We start from the raw sequence: 27,267 nt of genomic DNA on the forward strand, positions 1-27,267 counted from the left end.
CACTTTGGCTTTTGGGCATGTGATGTAAAATCTATAAGGTTAATGCATTGGGATTGAAAGTAAAGCCAGTGTCCACAGCTGGTGATCTGCAGCACTGGCTTTGAAAAGGGAAGTCAGGACTCGTGGAGTTTAGCTACATTTCTGGATAGTGCGAGAAAGTGTTGTCCATCTTTGTATAGAGAATACTATGTGGAGCAGGTTTTCCAGATATTTTCTGGGGAGTCTGACTGTTTGAGATCAATTACCTGCAGAGGGAAATGAGTGTATCCCTGCTTTTCTAAGATCTATTCTGGAAAAAGCAATCACAGGGAGAAATCTGCAGCGTTCACCCACACTTTGGCTTTTGGGCATGTGATGTAAAATCTATAAGGTTAATGCATTGGGATTGAAAGTAAAGCCACTGTCCACAGCTGGTGATCTGCAGCACTGGCTTTGACAAGGGAAGTCAGGACTTGTGGAGTTTAGCTTCATTTCTGGATAGTGCGAGAAAGTGTTGTCCATCTTTATATAGAAAATACTATGTGGAGCCGGTTTTCCAGATATTTTCTGGGGAGTCTGACTGTTTGAGATCAACTACCACCTGCAGAGGGAAATGAGTGTATCCTGCTTTTCTAAGATCTATTCTGGATAAAGCAATCACAGGGAAAAATCTGCAGCGTTCACCCACTTTGGCTTTTGGGCATATGATGTAAAATCTATAAGGTTAATGCTTCGGGATTGAAAGTAAAGCCACTGTCCACAGCTGGTGATCTGCAGCACTGGCTTTGAAAAGGGAAGTCAGGACTCTGGGATTCAGCTTGAGTCCATTCACCACCAGCCATTGAGCTGTGACATTTAAAAAGGACCCACTTAACCTGCTGGAGCCAGTAGAACATGTCTTAAATTAGGTTACGCAAGGCCACATGACGACAAAAAAGGAAACAAATGGGTGCATGATTCATTCCAGCGCCGCGGTGAAGCAGCAGATTGCCTCGGACACAAGGTGCAAGGTGTGAGCAGAGTGCAAGACGGCCGGGGTCGGGAGGGAGGGAGACACCCCGTTGCAGCTCTGTATTTGAATATGCCCTCTGGGCCAAAGGGGGTAAAAATAGGCTCGGTAAAACTGGGGTAAACAAGGCAAGGGAAGTAGAGTAGGCTAGGAGAGAGAGTGAGAGGGAGAGAGGGATGGAGAAAGAAAAAGAGGGCACTAGGATTAAAAAAAAGGGAGGTCGTTTTTTGTCGATACATCACTGTCATTTGCTTGCCCTTGCAGCAGACCAAGAAAAGAATGAATGAATTGACCTCGGATTATTGCACCGTTATGATCTGCAGCAGAGGCAGAAAAGTCTGGCGTTGTCTCGCCACCTGTGGCTGACTCAGTCATTCAGATCATCTCGTCATCCCCCCCCACCCCTCCCACCTCCATCGCTAAGTACATGTAGACGGAAAACACGGGGGCTATTCCAATAGTTATTTTTAGGCTCTAATGGAAAGGTACACATCTCCATCTGAGCTGTGAGGAGAGCTAATTGTGAACTGAAGTGAAGTGAGGGGTACTGGGGACAGCCAACCCTTTACCAGGAGAACCCCTTGACTACTTGTCACCCCATCCTGCTTTCTAATTGGCTGCTGTAATTATTACTCCAATCAACTAATGAGTTGGCTAGAAATCTACTTGGAGGAGGCTTTGTGTTGAAAAACTGGGCTAAAATCCTGTCTTGTCAAGGAGAGAAAAGATGGCGTGATTAAATGCTTATGACAAAGGAATGTGATTGACATCCTTTCCACAATAATGTGGATATTTTGCAAAGAGAACTTTTTCTTTAGGCCTCTCATCCACATGTTAACAGCATTTTAAGTCACAAAGATATGATGTGTACTGAAGGTCAGAGGGTCAAAATACCAAACAATATCCACAGCAGTGTAGACAAGGATTGATACTTTAAAGTTTAACCACAAACTTTATTATAGATGTCTATAGATAAAAAGGAAACACAAATATATAGAGCTTGAATAAACTTTAACTTAAATGTAAACATAGATGCATCTGGCACGCATTGTTTATGCTGTAAAATAAAAGTTTTCATACCGGCAAACGCAACCTGATATGTATATTGAGCGATAACAAAGGGGTCAGGCTCTAGTTTCCAGTGGAGCGAGCTGCTGATATCCAGATCCATATTAGAGTAATGTAGCCAAACACAGGCGTCTATACTCTAGAATATTCTTTGCGTTAGTTTAGATCTGTACGGATGAGGTCACTTTGTATTTCCAGTTGCAGCTACGTCTGCAGCAGCAGAACAGATTCAAACCGTCCTCACACACTCTTCTCGCAGACTTTCTCTCCCCTGTTGCAAACTCTCCCCTGCTGAGCCGTCATGTGCTGTTACTCATGAGTGTGACCCTGGTCTGCCCTCAGTGCCGCTGCCGAGCCGGTGTTTCCATGTTCACTAGAGGGGGCTGTCCATGCATTCATTTAGCTGTATCTGTGCAGTATAATGTGGTCACAACAGACAGCGAATCAATAACATGCCACAAATGTAGAAAAGGATCTTTTTCCACGGCACTGGCAGAACACCGCTCTGGCCTTGAGAACTCGGCGGCAACTCGGCAGCTCCCCCCCCCCCGGCACGTTGAGGAGACACCGAGTATTTATCCCTTCACGTCTCAGAAATATAAATGTGTGGGCAACGAAACGCAGCGGCGCCATTGTGAAGGAGTCACTCAAGGCCGGGGCAGGAATCACGCTCGTGTTGACCTATTTCCCCCCTCGGTGAAAGTTAACAAAATATATGTCCCGCATAACTGTGTAATCCTTGATAGGAGAGGCGGCGGCGGGTGAATCATGCTATCTGCAGCGATAATCACACCATCATAACTGTGGAGCAGCACTTTTTTTTTATTGTGTATGTGAGACTGGAAGGGGCGGGTGGGGGTTGGGGGTGCACTCTATACTTTGATCTACGGCACTGAGAGTTTTATGTGCTCTGTAGCGTTGGCTCTGCTGAATGCAGCTGACCCGAACGCCCTTAATCAAAAAGCCACAGACGAGTGTGACGCAGCCGTTGCTGCACCCGGCTGCTCAGATTCTACCGGGTCTGCTGGTGTCGACCAGGAAGTGGCTCGGCGGTCCGACTGGTTTCAGACGGGAAAAACGTCCGGACCATGAGCTGTAGATAAAGATGGACGACATGACAGCTCAGTTAAAGTGAAGCCAAAGTGTCTCGATCTCCGCCTGGTGGCTCGCTGCAGTATAGGTCATGTATCCTGCCTCCTCCATGTTAGTCGATGGGACGTGAACCAAACTAGAAAGTACATGGATTCGTAGAGTTTAGCTACATTTATGGATAGTGCGAGAAAGTGTTGTCAATCTTTATATAGAGAATACTATGTTGAGCAGGTTTTCCAGATGTTTTCCTGGGGAGTTTGAGTTTCACATCGTCCAGGTCAGACTCGTTTACAACAACAGCAATTCTCCGGAACATTCAGGCAAGGGGTGAGATCTGGGTAGAGCAAGCATGAGGCGGGACATGACGTAGAAATTAAGCTGCGGAAATCAGTGATTTTTACTTACAGCTCATCCCTACCGGTGTTGGCCCTTATTGCCAAAAGTTGTCTCGTACGTTTGTGGCTCCTCTTTTTCTTTCTGTGATATCTCTTACATGGTGCGTTCACACCAAACGTTAAAGTTTCAGATCTGTTGCATGTTAGAAACGTCACTAACGCATCCAATCGCCCGCTGTGAATATTGCTGCTGTATTCTCACATCTCATTTTAGCAGAGAGATGGTAGGAAAACCTATGGTAAAGATCAAGAGCAACCGACTAGTTTCACATAGAGGTCCCCGGTAGATTTCTGGAAAAAATCCGCACCGCAGCGCATGTCTGAGAGCAGCTACATTTCATTAGATGTCAGATGCTACACGAGAAAGTTAAGTTCACAGTGTAGTGGATTTATTACAGCATGTGCCACAGTGTGTCAAAGCCAAACAACAAATTTGACTGGATTTACATCCTGCTCCCATGACGCTAATGAATCCCAAGGTTTTGGCTCAGGTGGATGAATTCGTCTGTCGCTGTGTGTGCGTGTGTGTGTGCGTGTGTGTTTGTACGTGTGTTTATGTCAACAACAGCCGATCAATTAAACACCCAGCTATCTGTTCGGGCCTGTGGCAGCAACAAACAAGCCTGACATGATTCATTTCTGAATGTTTTCTGTGTGCATTATGCAGCCTGTCTCAGCTGTCAGTGTGTGTGCGTGTAAATCCATATAAGCATATCGAGACATCTCCATTACCTCTGCCGTCGTCACCTCGGGGGCTCTGGCGTCGGCTCGCGTGCTATAGGCAGCCATTTGTATGCAAGCTATCACTTAAGCTGTTTAAAGTTGATAAAGGCGAGAGGCCTCGGGGATGCGATGCATAAAATCATCCCGACCCCCCCGTGCACCATCAGCGAGGCTTTAGTACGTCAGCACAGAGACCACTTATATTACACACACACACCCCCAACAATGATTACTCCCAAAGTTCCTGTTCACTCCGTTTATCTCTTCTTTCGGTTTGTGCTGTAGGGGTTTTTTTTGGATTCGTGATTATCTCGTCTTTAAGAATAGGAATGAACTCCTTCAATTTCTCTACTCTTCTCATCTCATCTCCTTATTATATACCAACCCACTGTCCATCCCTTTACTGGCTATTAGGGTTGCAAAATTCCGGGAATATTCAAAGTTGGAAACTTTCCATGGGAATTAACAGGAATATACGGGAATATACGGGAATTAATGGGAATTAACGGGAATAAACTGGAAATGTTGTGGGGATAAACATTTTGTTTTGTCATAGGCTGATTTGAGCCCTGAGGAAACTTTGGGCACTTGACTATATGCTTCTGCATCGTTGTGTCATTCTTAACATAGGTCTTTGCACAATATTTGCAAATGTACACAGCCTTTCCTTCTACATTGGATGGGGTGAAATGTCTCCACACATGAGATAGTGCACGTGGCATTGTTCTGTAGAATAAGATGAGAAAAAAGTTTGTAAAAAAACACTAATGCAATGCCAGAGATATAAATAGTTAGCCAAACAATTGGAATCGTCTGTAAACATTTACAATTGATGGATAAATGAATGGAAATAGGCTAGATGAACAGATGAACAATCATCAATCAGCATGCTAATATATTTTCCCCAGTCATATCATGGAAACTTACCTGACTAGTCCTGCACTCTACAGCAGGTTTCAATAGTGCTGTAGTGTGCAGGATGATATTTTTGTTGTTTTATATATATATATATATTTTATTTTACTATCCACTCCAGCAGCACAAGAACACTTCCCTACTGGACACTGACACAATCACATCATTGCATTCCATTCCTGTATCTGTAAATCTGTTCTCCGTATGTGATTTATGTCAGTGAGGTGTTTAAGTGTAATAGCTACTGGATGATCTAAATTTTCCTCGGGATTAATAAAGTATCCATCTCTCTATCTCTCTATCTATCTATCTATCTATCTATCTATCTATCTATCTATCTATCTATCTATCTATCTATCTATCTATCTATCTATCTATCTATCTATCTATCTATCTATCTATCTATCTATCTATCTATCTATCTATCTATCTATCTATCTATCTATCTATCTATCTATCTATCTATCTATCTATCTATCTATCTATCTATCTATCTATCTATCTATCTATCTATCTATCTATCTATCTATCTATCTATCTATCTATCTATCTATCTATCTATCTATCTATCTATCTATCTATCTATCTATCTATCTATCTATCTGTCTATCTGTCTATCTATCTATCTATCTATCTAAAAGAGTCTGGTGAAAGAGAGGGGGAGCGGGTGGGAGGAAGGGAGGGAGGACTGGTGAGGAGACTGTATCAAGGGCGGCTTTTGTATAAAGAGAAGGTTCCTGAAAATCTAGTTGGTGCCGGGGTTGTTTTTTTAATTTCTGCGGCACGTTAAAAGTTTATGACGCAAGCGTATGGCGCTCTCCACCTCCTTGCGTCTGCTCGTGTCCCGAAGCGAGAGAGGAAGCTCGCTGTGTCTCGTTTTGGCAGCAGGGTTTGTTTTTCGGATTTTTTTTCCCAGTGACCTCTCCCAGAGTTTTGGGAGCAATCTCACACCCCTCAGGACGCCGCTCTGACAAATTCAGCAGTTGCCCCTCTCACGCTCGTCCGACTCCCGGCGTGTCCAAACCATTTCACGGAACACACTGTAAAAACACTTCACCGGGGGGATGATGGGGAGAGGGGGGGGGGGGGAGGGATGATGGAGGTGATAGCCAGCAGCCCGCCGGATGCACCTGAGTAAAATTACACAGTGATTATCCACTCGTAACCAAACGTAATTAACCTCCAGGAAACTAGTGTGGTCTGCAGGCGGTTTATATCTAATGGGAATTTTATTTTATGTGCACATGAAGGGCTGTGGCGATGGGGGGGGAGGCGGCATAATAATGTTAACTGAGATTAGAAATGAACAGAATGTGACCGGCGACTTACAATGAATGTTAATTCAACGTCTGTTTAGAAGATATTTTTAGTTTGGCAATCTATTACAATTTAAACCAACATTTCAAAGCACAACCATATGATTCATTGTGACATTACATTTATTTTTATTGATTTATTCCATAGCTGAGGAAAAGCTACTTTACTTTAATCGTCCTTGGAGTAAAACATATATTATCTCAATTTGTCTAGATCACAACGTCAAGTAAACAGATTTATCATCAAAGATTAAAAAAGTGATATTTAGGAGGAGAAACTAAAGTGCAATCATCCGCCTATGGGCGTTTTAAAAATAGACTCGGTGTAAATTAAATTCAGAAACTAAATCCCTCTTCACACAAAGTGGAGACAGAAGCTCAGGAACGTGTTACCTATGTTAGAAGAGCATCACACCTTTAATAAACACACGTTTCGAAAGTCTCATTTGAATATTAATCCCCTGCACGCCGAGTTAGAAAGTCGTGGTTTTTTAAACAGTTGAATCCTCTGATAGGTCAATCTGAGGAGGATCTACCTGTTGGAGGCTTCAGGGACGAAGGGAGCCATTGGTTGAACATGTTTGAAATGCCCAGTCGCTCTTCAAATGCATTCTGGGAAAGTTGTGCTCCCTCGAATTAGCACACAGCTCTTGTGTGATCTTGAAAGTCGTTAATCAGTCCAGTGTGTTGCTGGCAAACACATGAGGACACAAAAGCCCCACTAGTGGTTTTGGAGGCAACAGCTGGCAGTGCAGATGTTACCCAGTGAACGTGGTACATTTTCACGGCGGGTAGACCAACACTGGATCGTGCCTGCAGCCGCTGGGAATGGTCATTTAATAAAATATGTGTCACGAGTGGCTACATGTTATTTCTATTCTACACCGTCGGTGGTGAACATCAGGTTGGGGTCGCGGCTCCATTACCACCAGTGGAATTCCTCGGTCCCGATTCGGTGATATCCGGGGTTTCCGTTCGCTCGGGAAACGCAGCAACATCTGGCCTTTCATGGACGGCTGCTTCACACAGACACAGTTTGCCTTGGGCGTCTTCCAGGTCACTCGCTATCGATTTGCTCACTGACTGTGCGTTTGCATCATGGCCGCGCAGGTTCAGATCTGCACATGAGAGTTTGTGTGGTATACGAAGGACAAGGAGAGGGTGGAGGGGGGGGTGTTCGGTCTCGTGTGGTTAACTTTGATGTTTGGGGAGATTTTGGTTCTGTGCTTCAAGGAAGAAAAAGGTGCTACCGGCCGTGAGCTGAATTTGAAAGCTAAAATGTTATTGTCAATTCACCAGTTCGTAATTAATCGTCAAGTCTATAAAATGTTAACAGTCCTGACTTGCTTCACTGGTGGTTTCCAATTTTTTTTTTTATGATTATAGAACTGAATTCTCTATGTACTTTCTACAGTTTGCATAGGTCAATGAGTTGTAAACAGTTACACTAAACAAAGGGATTTCTCTTTAACAACTTGTTACCTCCACCAAGGATTGAGTTGTGAGGTGATTGGTCGGTTGGCTTGTTTGTTTGATTCCAGCAAATTACTTTCACCTTATCGGGAAGGAGGTAGAAATCTGAACCAAACCTCTTTACGCTTCCCAGATACAAAAACACACACGCTGGTACATCCTTGTCGACCCATAATCAAAGCATTGTTTCCATTTGCTCGGACACTTGTCTTGTGGACTTTGCCGTCTCTCTCTCTCTGTCTCACTCTCTCTCTCTTTTAATCACCGGCCTCTGAGCAGTTGTGCTCACCGAGCGTCTCTGGAGTGTCAGTTAGTGAATCTTGATGAGAGCTGAGTGATTGCTTTGTCAGAAGCGTGTTGATGAGCCTGGGAGAGAGAGCGGCTGAAGAGTGACCGCCGTGAGGAGGCAGCTGAGGCAGCGGGATATGATTTCGGTTAATCTGTTTGTTTTAGATGTCCTAAAACGGGTTTATATAGCAAAAAGACAAATATTCACTGGTGGCAGCTTCTCAAAATTAGAAAATTTGGGTTTCACACCAAATGCTTTATACTCATTGGTTTCTGCAGGTTTCAACAAGTTCAATTTAAGACTTTTTAAGACCATAATGAACGAAATTTAAGACAGTTACGACCAGAATTACACTTCCCCATTATTGAAGATAAAGTACAACAATCAGGTAGAGAATACCCTTTGAAATGCCACGTTATCTCCCAAACTACAGGCAGATACAGTCTCCAGTCCTCAGTGCCACATTGCTCTTGTAATTTTATTATATTGAGATTATATTAAATCACTGAGAAAGGACTGGCTTTGGTTTATTCTGTCCTTCGTCCTCTTATGATGGGAAATTGTTCTGGGTAATTCATTGAAAATACGAAGAATTGAAGCGACAAGTGTATGAAAGAAAGATGGATAGGAAAGGACGGGAACCAGGAACCTTGGCTGTGTTTCTCTTTTTCAACAGGTCGCCCATGAGGAGGAAGAGAGAAAAGAAAAATGAGAGTATTTTTTAAAAGAGGCTGAGGTGACATATAAGATAGAAATGAACAGATTGGAAAAACCATCGGGAAGGACACACACACAGCGAGAGAGGGCAAACCAGCATTCTGTCTTTGTTCCTTTGCATGTGGGCGTGTACACAACAGACACACACACACACACACACACATACGTCAGGCTGCCATAACTCATCATCATCCCACAAAATAAAAGAGAAAGAACGAGGTAGAGAGAGAAGCATCTTGCTGTTATCAGCAGAAAATACAAACAGCAGCACGGTGGAGTCTGTCAGGTCACATGGAGACAGCGAGCGCCGACGCTTCCAAAACACACAAACAAGGTTTCATCCAAATTCGTGCTATATTCTGCAGCCATGATGTCATCCGTGTCACCGTGAGACCTTCTACTTGCATGGTGTCTCCACAGGAAGCCGTCTACAGCTCCACTGTTGCAGCAGCTGCCATCTTTTTTTCCACCATTTGCATACTATCACTAGCGTTTCGGCTCTGATTTGACATTTTGCTCGGGTGGCCGTGGGCAGATGCATGTGCGTCCGCGGCCCCGGAGCCTTGGCTAAAGATAGACAGGAGAGACCGATCCGTCAGAGTAAATCTGTGAGCTCCTCCACTCACGCGGCGCATGACACGGTTTCCGCGGCCGAGGGGATGTCCGGCGAGTCGTCCGGCGAGCGGCGGGGTTAGCTCGCTCCGTCCTCACCCGTCCGTCCACTCCCTTCAGAGGAAAGAGGGGGGGAAGAGACTGAGCCTGTCCAAATACATTACGGTAACCATTTGGAAGACAGTGAAAAGGGGGGGAGGTGAGGGGGGGGGGGGGGGGGGAGAAAGTGGGACACGTCAACAGGCCGTGGGCTCTCGCTCTGTGACACCGCCTCTGTCCAATATGATCACTGCCACAGTGTGTGGCGGCCCCGGCTCTGCTGGGAAATCGTATTTACTGAGTGGCTGTGCATGTTTAGATTAATGTCTTAGTCATCTGACCGCAAATTTGATTGTTTAATTCCAAATTAATTACAAATATTACGCAAAAGTGACCTGTGCTCCCATATAAAGGATCCGACACTCGTGCAAGTCACAGAATCCAATGTGCGTTTTAATATATTTTATTGTTATGGTCACACAAAATCTTTGCACATGACGTATAGGCCTGCAGTGTCAATTTGCAAAGTTTGGCCACTTTTGGGCGACTCCTAATTATAAGGGGGTGTGTCCCGCTTTACCTCCGCCCTTTTCTAGTTTTTGTTACGGTTAGATGAAGGAGATGGACCCAAATGCAGAGATTTAAAATAAAAAGGTATTTTAATTAAAGAGGCTCTTTTAACTAACAAACAAAACATTAACACTAATGAGATAGATGAACAAACACCAACAGGAAACACCGACAATCCGACTGAGGACAAAAGGGAAGACAGAGGCTAAAATACACAGGGAAGGCAGGGGCAATAGAACACAGGTGAAACACATGAGGGCAGGGCTGACAATCCCAGACAGGAAGTGAAGATGGAAACAACACACAAGGAACCGAGACTACAAAATAAAACAGGAAACAGAAACAGGGTGTGCAAACATGAAAACAACTAGAACACACACAACAGAGATAAACTAAAACAGAAAACACTTTTTGCCTGACAATTGCCATCTAAATTGCCAGACTGTTATAGTTTTTTTCTCTACGGGAGAAGAAAATGACCCAAAATGTAAAATTGTTCCATGAAACTTTCACCATTAAGTTGAACAAGATATCTAACTAGTCAAGGCTTTTAAAATTTTAAATCCATCTGCTACACATGTGCTTAAACTTTGCTTGTTATAAACACATGTGCTACAATAAGATTCCCTCCCTCTTCTCTTTCAGACACAGAAGCAGAGAGGAACGCACTGAAGGAGCACGTCTACCCCAAACTACGAGACTTCTGCAGGGAGAACTATGGGATTGAATTCCAGGTAACTTGCGTTTTTACTTCTTTCCTGACTTTTTCCTCTTAACTTCCGTAGCTGTGGTTTGACAGACCTGACCGTTCAGTGGCTCCAAATCTACATCATGGTGTACGCAGCCATGGAAGCCGGAGGGAAACCCCTCAGAGCTCCGAGCAGAGGTCTGTGTATCTTTAAGCGCACAGAAGGCCGGCTCAGATAAGGCTTCCATCGGCGAGGTGCTGGCATCAATGTAGCTGCGGGTAAAGCGGCGTAACGCAAGGGTTTTCCCTTTGTTGTTGTCGGTGAATTGCCGAGCTCTCCCCCCTGAGGTGTCCACTCATCAAGATCATTTGCATTGCAAATCAGCATCAGCGTACACAGAGAGAGAGAGAGAGATTGCTATCAGGTCTGTTTGTTAAACAAAATCCAGGAGCGCCCTGGAGTCAGACAAAGATCTGTGTCACAGATTGTTCCTGGGAAGGGTTTGAGGAGATTTGCTGGGAACTTGTGATCGATTGGATCATAAACAGCTCCGAGCACATGCCGTCTAAAGTTGTTATGATGAGAAGATGAAGAGAGATGTTCCCAAACGACAGATTTCCCGATTTCTTGAAATAGACGTATACGTTTAGACTTGTCGACGCGTCCAGAAGAAAGAAAACAATCAGAATCACAGCATCTGTAAGTAAACAGTGTGATATTGGTTTGCTGAGTGGTGCAGCCTTGTTTCCTTGGAGATGAACATCTATATGGGGGGTCCTCATTGTCAAGTGGTTATGCGACACCATCAGTCCCATGTTCCACCTCGCTGGAATAAGTCATTAATGTTTAAGTTATTTTGTGTCAGGCTGAAAGTCTAAATCAAAATCAGAAAGACTTAAAATGTCCATCTCAAGGAAATATAAGACAGACCCGGAGGTTCCTGTCTGGTAAAGGCACAGTAAGATATGCACTTAGTACTAAGTCCTAATGGAATTGAAAATAATTTCCATGGCCAGAGGTTTCTGATAACACAGGCGTGATAGGAGGATCATTTCATTCGGATGAGGAGCCAGTTACTGAAATCCATTCGTCATTGATTAGAAAGCTACAAAGGAATGCGTCACAGATTTAATGCCCAAAATGACGGCATCCAGTTTATGATGAATGGTTTATCATAGATATCACAATATTACAAACCATCAAACTAATAGACGTAACGATCGTCCCTCTGATTCCTCTGTGTGATGCCAACGTGCACGATGACGCCAGAGAGGCCGCGTGGAGACGTGTTGGCTCGGCCGTGCGTGGCCACGTGTCTGTCTGGTGATTCAGCTCGCCGTGTTTAAAGCGTGAGCTGCAACGATGATGCAGAAGGCCTGGGAGTTATTGCTATGACTCACTTACTCCTCTCACCCTCCCTCCCTCCCTCACTCCCTCCTCCTCCCTCCTCCTCGTCCTCTACCCAAACCCCCCCAACTCTTCCTCCTCCTCACCCACACCATGTGAGAGTTGGCACCTTCGCTCAAACCAGTCTTCTGGAGCTTGATAGCAATTTGCACTTGTGAGTTTTGGTGTTTAACATGTGAAATACGTACACGTTCACGACTTGCATTCATTTTTCTTTCACCCCCCCCCGCCCTTCAGCCTGTCACATGCATGGCTCTATCTCTCGCACACGTCCGCTGGCGCACGCTGACACACATATGCCAAAGCTGACGAAACCCACTTTTTCCTCGGGTCCCTCATCACTCCACTCCTTTTTTCAATCCTTCCTCATAAGAGGATGTGGAGGGATAGAGGGAGAGGGAGGGACGGATAGAGGGAGGAAGAGCCTAGCAAATCCAGCCCAGGGGCCGAGGGGTGCGTCCTCATTCAATCAGTGCACAGCAGCGACCCGGGAGGGGGGGGCGGGTGGGGGTCTATAACCATGTTTCCTGCTCTGTCAGGTTTTCATCACTCATACGTGTGCTCAACCATTTAAAGAAAATACAGAAAACAGCCTCATCACGACTGAGGGATGCACACAGCGGATCAGGGTCAGGCGAGGTTTGGGTTCATGTGGAACCACACAGACAGATTACTGATGGTGTGTGAGGTTTGGCTGGCTTCAGTCGGGGGGGAACAAGCTAACTCATCTCCGGCCATGTGGTGTTATTTGTTGAACACTGATCAGTGGGTTTTCATGCTTGCAGCGAGTCGAGGCCGCTCATACACAGATTAACTCACCATCTAAATTATTCGCTGGGTGCCTCAGTTGGTTCGCGCCTTTATTCAGATATTGCGAGACAATAAAATCGTACATTTATAAGGAGAAATATTCCCTCAGATTTAAAATATATTCGTAAATCCCCATGAATTTGTGAATGCAACAAATGCAATGACTCGCCCCCACTTTCTAGAAAGGAAGCCATTATATCCAGGATATGAACCGGCCGCCATCTGGTGCTTTTGGTTTTCAATTATGAAGTTTCACTTGGTTTTTATAGCATCAAATATCTAATTGAAACCAAAGTTATGAGAAATGGTCCGTGTCCCATCCACCAACATGGAGTAGGCGTGTTTTATGACCTGAGCAGGTGGCGATAGAGATGCTTTTGGCTTGACTTTAGGGGGAGCAGTCATCTTTATGTACAGTCTGTGATCTCCACACGTCTCCAGCTTATCACTTGTACCAGTGTTTTGCATTTAGGTTCATCCATTCAAACATCACAGATGTTTCCCATCGACCAGCTCCATAACAATACCATCACCTCCTTCTACATGTAGGAGTTTAGGAGTAGAAGCATTTCTGAGGATCAACTCACAGACCATCACAAACACACACACACACACACACATACATACACACACACACACACACACACACACACACACACACACACACACACACACACACACACACACACACACGCACACGCTCAGCCGCCACAATTAAAATAAAAGTTTCCGAGGGCCACAGCTGTGCGTATTCATTCAACGGCTGTCACTCAGGCGTCGCTTCAAACTCAGGAGATGAGGCGTGAACATGTGACGACAATTAAAAAACAAAAAAGCCTTTTCTTTTGTTTGCACTTTTATAAAAAGGAGAACGTGTCTGTCAGCTTGGCTTTGTCAGAAAAGACGCTCTTCGAAATTTCAACCACCTAAAAATGTACTTCTCTTCGCAAGTCCTTAAATAACTTAAAAGTGACCATATATTTAGTATGCTAAAATTCAGATGCAGAAAACTTGTAGACGACAAATTCATGACCTGAAAAATGGCGTGAACACTCTTCATTCATCACTCCTCCATCATATTTCTCTTTATTTTTCCAATTCTCTTTTCTTCCTCCGTCCGTTTCCTTCGCTCCATGGCAGCAGCAGCAGGCCACCACTTTCATTCACCCGCCCCCCCGCCTGGAGACCGTTTCCCCTCGCCGCTCGGTCTCCACAGAAACACACAAACACGCCAACTGCCTCCGCGGGAGCCAGGCCGAACGACAATCAGCAAATATAATCAAAAGTCAAATAGGAAACTACATCTAAGGCTTGGCTTACACACTGCATCTCTCTCGGCCCCCGGGAGGCGTCTCTTCATTCTGTGAAGATGATGTCTTATTGCTGTCACAGTGAAGGTTATATTCTCGGCCCTGTCGGTTTATCGGCTGTCAGTGGAGGATCTCGGAGAGAGGAAACTCTGCAGAATGTGACGGACAGATGGATTAAAGCGGTCTGATAAAATCTAAATAAATCCATATCTATGAAACTGATCGAGACCTGATTATAAAGTCTGTTTGAGAATATTTGTTGTGAATAGGGTTGCAAAATTCCGGGAATATTCAAAGTTGGAAACTTTCCATGGGAATTAACGGGAATATACGGGAATTAACGGGAATAAACTGGAAATGTTGTGGGTAATTTATACTAACTGTATTTACCTTGTCCTATACAGACATAAATATAAACATTTTGTTTTGTCATAGGCTGATTTGAGCCCTGAGGAAACTTTGGGCACTTGACTATACGCTTCTGCATCGTTGTGTCATTCTTAACATAGGTCTTTGCACAGTATTTGCAAATGTACACAGCCTTTCCTTCTACATTGGATGGGGTGAAATGCCTCCACACATGAGATAGAATAGAGTAAGATGAGAAAAAAGTTTGTAAAAAAACACTAATGCAATGCCAGAGATACAAATAGTTAGCCAAACAATTGAAATCGTCTGTAAAAATATTTTGCAATTGATGGATAAATGAATGGAAATAGGCTAGATGAACAGATGAACAATCCTCAATCAGCATGCAGTATTTATTTTTTTTTAAATTCCCCAAAAAAAGAGGGCGATTTTCAATTGATTTGCTTTAAAATCTCAATAAATCCATATCTATGAAACTGACCGGGACCTGATTATAAAGTCTGTTTGAGAATATTCGTTGTGAATATAGAGAGAACTTTAACTGGAGAATTGTTGCAAGCAAACTGAGTGAGACACTTGTCTTTGTGCCGTGGTCGACAGTCAACCCGCTGGTTTACAAAGAGCGATGTTACCCAGACGACACGCCGCAGGCCGGGTTTCTCTGATTAGAGAAATGAATGGACTCCGAGCAGCTGCTTCAGCCCGAGCCGCCGCTTGTTTACACCACTGGGTTTACGCTCGGTTAAAATGCAAAAAAACAGCCGGTCTGCCCCGAGATGTTCTGTTCCTCGAAAATCTCTCGTTGATTTGGAAACGAATATATTGTAGTTTGACGTACTGTTGTTTTTTGTGACTCCAGAGAAACACTGATTGAACTGAGGAGCTGTGGAGAGATACGTTTATGTGGAAGGAGTTCGCTCCACTCAGTTTATACTGGTTCCCATGAATTATTCAAGTCTGGGAGTCCTCTGCACAATCAAAGAATAAAGACTTAGCGTCCCACAGGCAAAATTAGCTGCAAAATTGGAATACAAATTTAATTCTGATTGTGATTATGGTTCAGGTCTGATCTTCACCCGTCCTCAAGGAGGAGTTTCAGAAATGTTTGAAAGTTAAGATTTAAACCCCTTTAAAAAAGATTAAATGAGTCGATGATCCTTTTTCTGAGTTTCCTTCCCGAGAGAAAACAAACCAAGCCTGACCCAAATCTGACAGGCTCTCATTTTTTTGTGTGTGTACCAGCTCGACCTGAGCATTGATAAATGCAAGAATGTGCAGAGCAAAGAAACCATGAATGAAACTTCTGCAGCATAGTGACATCCTGTTGGTCGAACTCCTAGTGGAAAGCCCTTTCAAGGAATAACACAAATTAACATTATTAACCTAAATATAAGTATAAACGTATTTCTCCTTAAACCTTTTCCCAATAACAGCAAAAAAAGCTTAATTTTCAGAAATGTTATAATTTTTTCCTTTACAAGTTAAAATTATATAAGTCCAAGGCATAAACTGTATGTAAAGATGGCCGACATGACAGCTTCTTAAAAGTGAAGCTAAATCAGCTCCCTCGCCCCCTGGTGACTGGCTATAGTAGCGTATAGGTCATGTACCCCTCCTCCTCCATGTTAGTTTATGGGGACACAACTAAAAAGTCAAAATACACTTATATTTTTGCTTCCATTCCTGACTAGTTGGAGGATTTGCAGACACAACGTCCATATTTATATTCAATCTATAGTTCAAGGAGGTTCAGAATTGTGCCTACTCCCCATTTAATTATCAGTTGTCTCCCTCCGGCACATTTAATGTCCCTCAAAGCTGCTTTTGACAGGCTCTGAAAAAAAAAATCCACCAAATTAATTATCATCTGAACGTATGGCAAGCTTCAGAGTGACCTGTCAGGAACCTTGTGTGATGGAAAAATGTATATCTCCCTGAGCCGGTGCCTCATTAAAGCCTCGGCGAGTCCCAGGATCTCATTACCTCGTGTCTTTGACTGGCTGTTAACCTCAGCGTGCTTCGGTCGAGTCTGAAACACGGAGCCGTAATGGCCCCGGCGCTTTCAGAGCGTGACGGATTTTACTCCGAGGCGTGCACGTGAAGTTTTCTCCTTGGATTGGTTATTGACAACCTCAATCAACTCCATTAGAGTCATGCAGGAAAAAGTGTGACCTGGTATCAGAGAAGGCAGAAATGGAATCAAGTAAAACATACGATTCAGAGATCTTACATTCATGCATGTGTAGTGAGGGCAACATATGAAAATCTGGGAACTAAATGCTTACCAAGAAATTTCTTCACAGTTGTGTTTAGGAAGGTGTGTAATATCATGTCTTAAAATGTTGAAATTCAACTCCCGTGGGAAACCTCCTAAAAAATTGCTCAAAGTTGGGGTACCTGTAACAGATTTTTGAAAAATTGAAAATGTTAAATTTGGCTTTAAGTAACTTGTGAGGGGTCAAACTATGGGTTTTTCATGATTCACCAAAACCACTCCTTAGTGCAAAAACAGCCACCCCCACTTTTCCCACTCACTGCATTTTCAGCCATAGTTAGTAGCTAGGGCTAGACATGCTGAAGCCATTTGCAACCGTCTTCGATGTGCGTCGTTGACAGACACTACTTTTTCTGTCTGATATGTAAGTATTGTACATCCTGTTTTAAGAACTTGAAATAATTCATGTCACTACATTGATTCTATGCATATGGATGCAGAAATATCTGATTTTGAATGTGCTGCTAAAATCTGCACTTTTCTGGAGCTCTAAGAAAACTGCATTCATCAAACATTCTTAGAGATTTACTACATGTTCTTAATAAAACTGCCTGCAGTACAGAGCTTAAGATATATTTATGTGGACGCCATATCTATTTTTACTCTTGTTTTTTTTTACAGTTGGTGGGGCTTTTCCCCGCCTGATTTCATGCCCTTTCTTCCTGGGCATCTCGGGTATAATCCCAAAGTCTAACATTCAATAAATGAATCAAAAGGAGAAAAAAAAAAATTGCTTCTCCTGCGCTTGACCGGCCGTGGGCAAATGCCCTCCAAGGGCATTAGAAAGCAGCTTAGCAGAAGCCGCTTCGGCTCTTACGCAAGCGGCGGCGCCCTCGGCGGCGTAGTGGAGGGGAAGAGGGGAAGTAATCAGGAGGAGCAAAGAAGAAGTTGGCTCTAAGAAGAAAGAGGAGGGAAGCTGTGAAATAGTTCCAGCTAGAACCAGTCTTTTAAGGAACACCTTTCCAAAGCTCTTAACTCCACTCTAGTGTGTATGGCCATTTTGGAAAAGCATTCCTCAGCCGTTTCCCCCTCGTCAAGGCTGATGTGGGCAAATTCAATCACTCTGTCTTCCCCAAACACACACACACACACACACACACACACACACACACACACACACACACACAAATGCTCACAGCCACTGGATATGACGAATGTCTTCATTTATCTTTTAATTACCACGCATCCTCCCAGTCACCTGCTTGAAGCCCGGTAGAAACCAATCATAATCAGGCGCTCATCTCACTTCATTCCCTCCCTCCCTCCTTCCCTCCCTCCGTCCCTCCTTCCCTCCGATCGGAGTCAACACGAGGCCGATTGCAGTCTCCCACACATGTAGGCTGGAAGTAGATTAGTGACACTGATACACAGTGACTGATGTGCTAAACAATGAGTTTTTCCCCAACAGGCCGACACCAGGGAGGCTCGTCGTGTGCGCTCCAGTGAGTGGGAGAGATTTTTTTTTCCCAAAGTAAAAGCCTTCAGCGGGCGCACGACAAGGGAAACGCAGGAAATCTGGACTTTTTTTTCCTCCTGCATTCAAATGTCACATCTCATTTGTTGGTAGAACGGCAAAAACAAACCATTTTGATTATCAATCAATTATTTAAGGCGTTGGGCATTTCTCCGACTCTGCCGTCGTTGTTCAAATGTAAAAGGATTTGCTGTAAATTTGCTATTTCATTTATGTTATAGCTAAAAATAGACGAATTGAGCGATTGAGAAAAATTCCACAGCTTCTATTTTTAAAATCCATTAATCATTTAGGTCATTTCTCAAGCAAAACTGACAAATGGTCCCAAGTGGCCGCTCCTCAGTCGAGAGGATTCACTGCTCGTCCTTGTCACACGCAAAAAAGTGAATGGAAGAATTTATTTGCCTTTGGAAGAGAGTTTAGGATGTTTGTGATTGTGGGGGGGGGGGTCTCTTCCATTTGTATGACCTGAAAGTTTAATAGCGACAAAAATGAAACATCTCATGGATTAAAACTGAGCATTTCTCTGGGTTTGAATGCTGTTGGAAACATTTTGAAAGTCTAAGTACAAAAGTTAACCAAATATATAGCAATCGTGGTTTCTATTTATTCTAATGCAGAATTGTTACATGAAACATCTGTGATTTGAGTCGCAGCTACGAAAAAAAAAGCTTTATTTTAAAAGTGTAACAAGACAAAAACAGGCAGGAAGCCAGCCGTCTGATTGTCAATGAAAACATTTGTTCGCCGCCGTGCTCGTCTGTGGGAGGACTCCGCAGCGAGTTGACAGCTGTCTCCTTCCACCGTGGTTCAGCTGCTCACAGGTGCACGGAGACGAACAAGCAGATGAGCCGGGTGGCGCTCCAGCCCCCCCGCCGCCACCGCCAATAACGGGGGGAGGCGAATATCATCCAAACTGTCAAAACACTGCGCCACACACTCAGTTTCAGTGCCAGCCGGTGTGTGTGTGTGTGTGTGTGTGTGTGTGTGTGTGTGCGTGTGTTCTCTGTGCCACGCTGCGGAAGTGTCAGTCATTATGCCAGGTGAAACCCATTTGCCAGTGTGGTGGGCAGCGGAGCACGAAGGAAGCCGGCAGCACCCCCCAGCTGCTAAATCACTTCACCTCTTGCAAAACCGTTTTTTACTCCTCGACCTGCAGAAGAGCTGCACCAGAGATGAAGAAGAAGAAGAATCTGATAGTTCACATTATGCCTTTTAAGGGACTGAGACCGGAGCCTCCGAGCAGCAGCGGTCATCAGACGTAAAGTGTCTTTTACTCTGAGGCGCTCGTCAGGCCCCGGCCAGAAGAAGAGAAGCTGACAGAGTCCCAGGAAGCAGCCGGCAGGAGAGTTTGTTTTCCTCTAAGACGAGCCCGGAGCCAGCAGCATCGTGCCGTGGGCCTCACACACACACACACACACTCACACACACACATACACACACACAAACACACACTTACAGACGTTTCCTCACCCCTCTCCCCTCCGGTGGGAGATTCCCCCTGTGGCGTGTTTACAGTTGGAGTTGTCTGAGCTGCCAAAACTTGTGATGAATGTGTTGTGGGAGACCTCCTCTGTTGCATGTATGTGTGTGTGTGTGTGTGTGTGTGTGTGTGTGTGTGTGTGTGTGTGTGTACAGTCGATTCTCCCTGCTGGTTTTCAATGCTGAGGGTGGTGTTGTGGTTTTCAGTCACACAGAGCAGGTGAGAGTGTTGAAAACAGCGATGGCGTTGGAGTCCACGGATCCTCACTTGTGCTGTACTTCAAATGTAAACATGTTTTTCAGCTGAAAACTGAAATCTTGACGGATCGCGACGAATGCAAAACTGGAAGAATACAAATATCTCGGGATGAAACAGAGAAAGAGACATTTATGTAGAAGATGCGGCCGAAGAGATTAGAAAACCTGATATTTGCACTTAAACACGTGATTTATACAACGTTTTCCAGAGGGTCAACAATTAAGGACGTCTTCATATCCTCTTTACATGTTTACGTGTTGTCCTGCAGCAGCAACTTCCATTTGTGAAACAATCCTTTTGTATAACCCTGTTTTAAAAGGGAAATCCATCATATCCTGGTTCCTCCGGGCTGTACAAGCTGGTTCTGCCATTTATTCTCTTCCACAGTTGGAATATTTTCTTTTTAGGAGACGTAGAGAACATACTGCTATAGGCATTATAAATAATTCATTGAGATTTTGTTATTCTTTGTCTTTAACATTGTATTTATTGTCCAGCTTCTGTGTTCACCTCCGCTTTCTGTGGATATCTCTCTCTGTAATTGCCCCACTGGGACAATAGAAACATCCTTAGCCCTCTGGAATCTACTAAAACTCATCCATGCGCCTCCATATTTGTGTCTTCTTCTAATAAAACACACTGAATGGGCTTTTGTGTGTGTTCCCAGGTGGTGGACCTGTACTGGGGAGTGGATCCAGAGGAGTGGGACAGTCCGGACCTGCAGCGGCTGAGGATGAAGCTGCTGGAGGAATGTCTGAAGACGTCAGCCGGGCCGTGTTTTGTTGTGAGTGTTAACACGTGTTACAATTACACACATACGAGCAGGTTTTGCACGAAATTTAAGTTCACATAAGTAGAAAATCAGTTTTTTAACCGGCGTTGGTTTCTCCCATCATCTCCCTCCCTGTGTGTGGCTCTGATCTGGTTTGTTCCCACGCTCAGGCTCTAATAAGACTATGTGGAAAATACCTAATAAGGGTGAAATCTAATTTCTCCTGCAGGACCTCTCTCTTTGTAAGTCCTGGCTTGGTCACATTTGAGAGTTTCAGTAGGGTTTGAAGTCCTCGTGTTGCAGGTCTAAGACTTGATGTGCGTGTCTGATCTCTTTTAACATCTTCTCTTTAACATGAACTGTTGCTGGAGGCGGCGATTCCTCGTTTTAGAGACAGAACATGAAAAGCAACAGAAATTTAAAAACTCCACAGACTCGATAGTCCAGAAGAAAGTACTGCAAATCCAAGCAAAGCTAAAAAATTACTCTTGCATGAATGAGTTATGTGCGAGGAGAGAGAGAGGGAGAGAGCGAGAAGCATGATGCGTAATTACAGCTGACATTTCAGTCATATTTTTTAAAGATAATTTTAGGCCACATGAAAAAGAGAAAAATGCACGAGGAGAAGGACGAGGAGCGAAGAGAGACGAAGGGAAGAGAAATCTGACGCTGAATTATTCAAATGGAACAGATCCGTGTCTAGAAGTTGAAATTGAGGTGAGAGATCACAGCGGGAGGTGATGCATTATGGGTAGAACAGGAGCCCCCTGGTGTCAAGGGAGAAAAAAAAAATCTTCTCCACCATTTCATCCTGCATCTTTCCTTCACAAGTTGTAGTTCTCTTTCTTTATGACACACAAATCCACAGAGTCCACTTCTCAATGTTTCATTCTAGTCTGCAGAAACTAAAGTAAGATACTAAACCCTGGACTGGATTGGTGTGTGAATGACTTCTAGTGTAAAGTGCTTTGAGTGGTTAATAAGACTAGAAAAGCACTATATAAATGAACTGTACAACTTGGAATCCAACTCTCATATTGATTATCTCTAAAACAACAACCACATTAGATTCAGACTCAGACAACAGCCGCTGAGTTTGCACCACAACAGTCAATAACTGTTCTGCAATCTCTATGGGAACGAAAGAAAGTTCCATCTGCACATGTGGAGAAGACCCGTACTTCAAATATCTGAATAAAGCTCATCCACGGACCTGAAGTTAAGCTTTTGGATCATAACTCACATGAGAGTGAGATAACGCAAGTGTCAGAAAACAGCAAAGTGCAATGAGATCGAAAACGTATCCACAAAAAGTTGAATATCCTTTTACACAAGTTTAATGTGACACAATCAGCAATAAACCAGGCAAAAACATGCAATAAAACACGGCACTGAACAGAAGTGGACAAACATTCAAACTCCAGCAGGGGAGGAGGAGGCGGCTTGGAGGCCGGACAGTTCTTCTTCTTTGAAAGCTGCTTTAAAGCCACACGATAAAAGAGTCGGCAGGTTTCTCCTCCTGATCAAAAGCATCATGCAGAGCAGCAGCGGAGGGAAGTGCGGCAAACATGGCAGATGATGAGTGTGGATGCACCTGAGAGGAGGAGGAGGAGGAGGAGGAGGAGGAGGAGGAGGAGGAGGAGGAGGAGGAGGAGGAGGAGGAGGAGGAGGAGGAGGAGGAGGAGGAGGAGGAGGAGGAGGAGGAGGAGGAGGAGGAGGAGGAGGAGGAGGAGGAGGAGGAGGAGGAGGAGGAGGCAGGGCCTTGACAGCTCGAACAGGCCGCCCTCCAGGAAAAGGTGTGTTGCTTTTATGTCACCGTGCGGAGAGGAGAGTCAAGTGAGGGGAGCAGCAGGTGGGATACGTCTGCCTCAACTCCATCAGGCTGCAGGAGTGTCAAATATGCAAATACACACAAGTAAAAGGAACCAAAATAAAAATATTCGATTAAAACGTTTTGTTTATACCTCATCAACACCGGCGTGGAACCTTTTCACCCCAAAGCTCTCAAATCTCCTCATCAGCTTCATGTCCGTCGGGTCCTAGAAACATCTTCTGGAAAATGTCAAGTCACTCGAACATTTCCGTCCTCACATGAAGCCTGTAGCTGTTTGATTTCAACAGCAGAGGAGGAATTTAGTTTCCCTTGAAATTTAAATCAAAGCAAATTTGTACTCAAAGGTCATTTAATGTGTTTTACATAATTAAAATGAGCAGAAAGCTACAGATGGAAAGTATAAAAAAAGCATAAAAAGGGGAGAAGACATTATCTGGGGAATAGGATGTCACAGGATCACTTTGAGGGAATTTTGTTCAAATTTGGCACAAACGTTCAGTATTCGATTTCAGTGGTCAAAGGTCACAGTGACCTCGTGTGATTCTGGAAAAAAAATATATATGTAGACTGAAACTGTACTGGTCAGAGGAGGCAAACAACCACAGGGAGGTAATTCTAAGTGATTCAGTGAATGCACTGGGAAATTGAGCACTTTTTAACTGGTCTTTTCCAAAACAGTTGTTGTTGTTTGTCCTATCGTTTGACTCTCTCTCGTAGGTGGAAATCGATGTCTCGGCCTCTAAAGCCCATTCACATTTTGTTTTGTGGCGTAGAGCTGGATAGTAAAAGCTCGATCAGGCCAAATTACCTGATTTGAGGTGAAAAGAAGCGACTCGTTCTCCCACTTTGTGCGGCCGACGCCGTGTCGTACACACTGCACTGATTCCATTCGCTCTCATCAGCCCGGCCGCCCTCTGTGCCTGCTGCAATTTCACCATCTTAACCCCGACTGACCCTGAGCCGTACCAGACAACACACAGAGTAGACACACACAAACACACACACACACACTGTCTGAATCACCTTCATTCTCTCCATGTCTCCACACACACACTGAGCATCTTGACCCGAGGCGTATTCTCTGTTGAGGTTGGGAATCAGGCGGGGGGGAGGGGTGTCCTCAGTGGGCGATCCAGGATCTTTACACTCTCAAGAGACACACACGCATGTACAGTGCACGTACTCCCCATCTGGCTGTATACATCTTTAATGGAATACCAGGGTGATGTGTTCTCCACGGCAGGGCTGCAGCGTTTTCTGATGAGGAAAGCCACAGAAGTAAATTCCATTCAGACCCGTCAGAGCCAGCTGCCGCTGCCAGGCCCCTGGACGTCGCTGCCACACGGGCCGGCTCCCAGCACCGGGGAGCTCAGAGTGGTGGCAGTGGCAGCGGCGGTTTGTTTAATCAGGGACTTGGATCCTGGTTTTTGACAGTTCTGGGTTGTCTGGGCCATCTCTGGAGCACTGTTGTGTTTTGTCGTCGGTGGAAGCCCTAGTTTCAGTAATAAAAGTTCCGATCGGATACCTGTGAATTTCAAATAATAACAACTTATATTTGAACAGCCACTCACCTTTATGAGTGATGATTGCTATCGTTGTTGTACGGCCTGGCTCAGGTTGAACCCTTTGGAAGACAATTAATACAGAGAATGACTAACATTATTTTATTATGAAGTTTGACAGACATAACTGAAAAAGACCACAAGCAAATAAATCTACGATTACACACATATTACTATCTTTATACTACAACCAGTGCACTTTCAGTGTGAGATACAAACAAATTGCGGTTTAATCTGTCTCTGGCTAACACTTCAAGACAGAAATCACTACTTGCCAGTGGCAGTCCAGTGCAACCGCTGTTTCCAAGCAGCGAGCAAGAGTGGATTTCTCGAAAGAATACATTTTATCTTTAAAGATGTGATATTGGGCTGTCGGTTGTTTTAAAAGTGAATGGATTTGTTCATATATATATTCTATCTGCAGTGTAGAAATCAAAATATTTCTCCATTTTCATGGCAAAACATCGTAACATTACTGTCTTACTAAACTGCGAGGTCAGTACCATTGCAATAGGTCAAACTGACAGTTAGCGCCCTCTACTGTCCACGCCGGTGCCCGACCCGGAGCCATGTCCGATGCTGGTATCTGTATCGCAAACATTTCTAATCCCGAACGTGATTCCAGCAAATTCAAGTCAACCCTCTGCTTTCATTCCCCTAATTTTCTTTCTAACTCGTTTACCTAGAAGTTACCACTGCAGAAGTGTCACCGGAGCTAACACAATCACACACACACACACACACAAACACACACACATGCAGCAGTTAGAGGAGACTTCAAAGAGAGAGAGAGAGCTGCTCTGGGGGTCTGCAGCCCACAACAACTGTCACAGAGCCCAGTGCCTGGATCAGAGGGGATGAAACAGAAGAAATGGGGGGTGGGGGAGTGTGTGTGTGTGTGTGTGTGTGTGTGTGTGTGTGTGTGTGTGTGACAAGATGAGGATGTGAGGTGGGAAGAAGAACAGGTTCCTTAGTAACACTACAGAGGAAACAGAGAAGCTGGATTGACGTGCGGAGCCGTGTCGGTGTTTAATGCCGACAGGAAACCTTTTAATACCGTTTCCATTTGCCTCCGTGAATCACTCGGGGGGCTGTGAAGACCCTCAGAGTCTAAGATATCAAGTGGAAACCATATCTCTGCTGTTTTCCTTCTGATTTTTAAAGACCAAAACAGAGTCGACTGTTATATAAGCAGCTCTGCACTGGACCTGTCAGCCGAGGGTCAATCGCAGCTTTCAAAGGGCACGGCTGTTCCACACACACACACACACACAAAGACACACCACACCTGGGCGAGGAAGGGGTGGGCTTTTCTCTAACCTGTTGATGCAATAAAGCCGGTTTCCATGGCGATGGCAGGGGTTGGCATGGTGATGGTGTCATTGACCTGGAGATTAAGCATGACAATGAGGCTTGACTGTGTTTCCCTCCCTCTCCTCCCTTCTGCTCTGCAACAGTCTCAAATTCCCCCCCCCGTGTTACAAAAAAAATAAAACACTAAAAACTTGATAAAACGCCTCAAGGACGCGTATCAGCAAACAGCGTGAAGCCGCTCATCCAGTTCCACGACTTCTCCTCTCCATGGATCTGGCTGTGGAGCAGATTTCCCGGCGGTAAGAGGATAGCGGAGGATACTGTGGCTCTTCTTCTTTTTCTCTCTCTCTCTCTCTGATGATGTAACTCTGCTGATGAGACGAGCCGGCTCTGCTTCTCATCCTCGGCGGAGGTTGAAGTGCAAAGCTAATAACTGGCGTCAAGAAATCCAGCAGAGAGGGAAAAGGTACAGAGAGTCCGAGGTAGCTTCTGCCTGCGTGGTTGTGCAGAGATCGCTCCAATCACAAGGACAAATCTTAACATTTAAACAATTAGTGCTGTTTAATCCGATTAAAAGACCATAACTTTTCTCAGGCCACGGTAGATTATATATATCTGTAGGGATATCGAGTGTGACATTTTTATTTTATTTTATTTATTATTGTTATTATTTAAAGGGACTCTTACCTTTGTTGCATTTTTACACTTTTTTTGGATAAGGTTAAATTGGTATTAATAAGGTAATGACACTCTAAAATGCAAGACAGACCCACCAGGAGTAAAAACAAACAATTATTTCACTCTCATAATATTTAGTGAAAACTTCAACCAATAAAATTCTTCGGACCGAAGGACCTTATTGGCCGACCGACCTGTCTGTTTGCTGCATGGACATGCAGGTTTTCCGTCTGCTTCTTGTGGCGCAATAAATGGTGCAAATAACCATTGAACTGAAAAATATATATGTGAATGTAAATGTATATAACGCGGTGTTGATGACGCGGGCCCGAATGCGCCACAAGAAGCAGACGGAAAACCTGCATGTCCATGCAGCAAACAGACAGGTCGGTCGGCCAATAAGGTCCTTCGGTCCGAAGAATTTTATTGGTTGAAGTTTTCACTAAATATTATGAGAGTGAAATAATTGTTTGTTTTTACTCCTGGTGGGTCTGTCTTGCATTTTAGAGTGTCATTACCTTATTAATACCAATTTAACCTTATCCAAAAAAAGTGTAAAAATGCAACAAAGGTAAGAGTCCCTTTAACGTAGGTATGTATGTTTGTGTGCGTGTTTATCTTTATTTTTTTTATTTTTTTTTTGTATGTATGTGTATGCAGTGAAGTTCGCCTGCATTTCATTGTGCAACTTGTGTGGTATGTGTCAATGTGTTTTGTAGGTTCTTATTGGAAATTAATAAAAAAAAACATTGTTTAAAAACAAAAAAGACCATAACTATCATCGTGTCAGTCCAATAACACAATATAGATCAAGGATGCAAAGGAATAAGCTGGA

The 27,267-nt window shown here is 44.2% G+C and overlaps 1 protein-coding gene across 1 annotated transcript in view; it reads left to right on the forward strand.

The window, feature by feature from the left end:
• The window catches only part of LOC132996350 (NACHT and WD repeat domain-containing protein 2), a 44,920-nt gene that overhangs the window by 2,016 nt on the left and 15,637 nt on the right, over positions 1–27,267 (forward strand). Inside the window, exons 3-4 of the mRNA XM_061066699.1 lie at positions 10,843–10,931; positions 20,940–21,056. Coding sequence (XP_060922682.1) covers positions 10,843–10,931; positions 20,940–21,056 — 206 coding nt within the window. The remainder of the gene's footprint in view (positions 1–10,842; positions 10,932–20,939; positions 21,057–27,267) is intronic.

The sequence above is a fragment of the Limanda limanda genome, chromosome 22 (genome assembly GCF_963576545.1).
Source record: "Limanda limanda chromosome 22, fLimLim1.1, whole genome shotgun sequence".
In the NCBI taxonomy this organism is placed as follows: Eukaryota; Metazoa; Chordata; class Actinopteri; order Pleuronectiformes; family Pleuronectidae; genus Limanda; species Limanda limanda.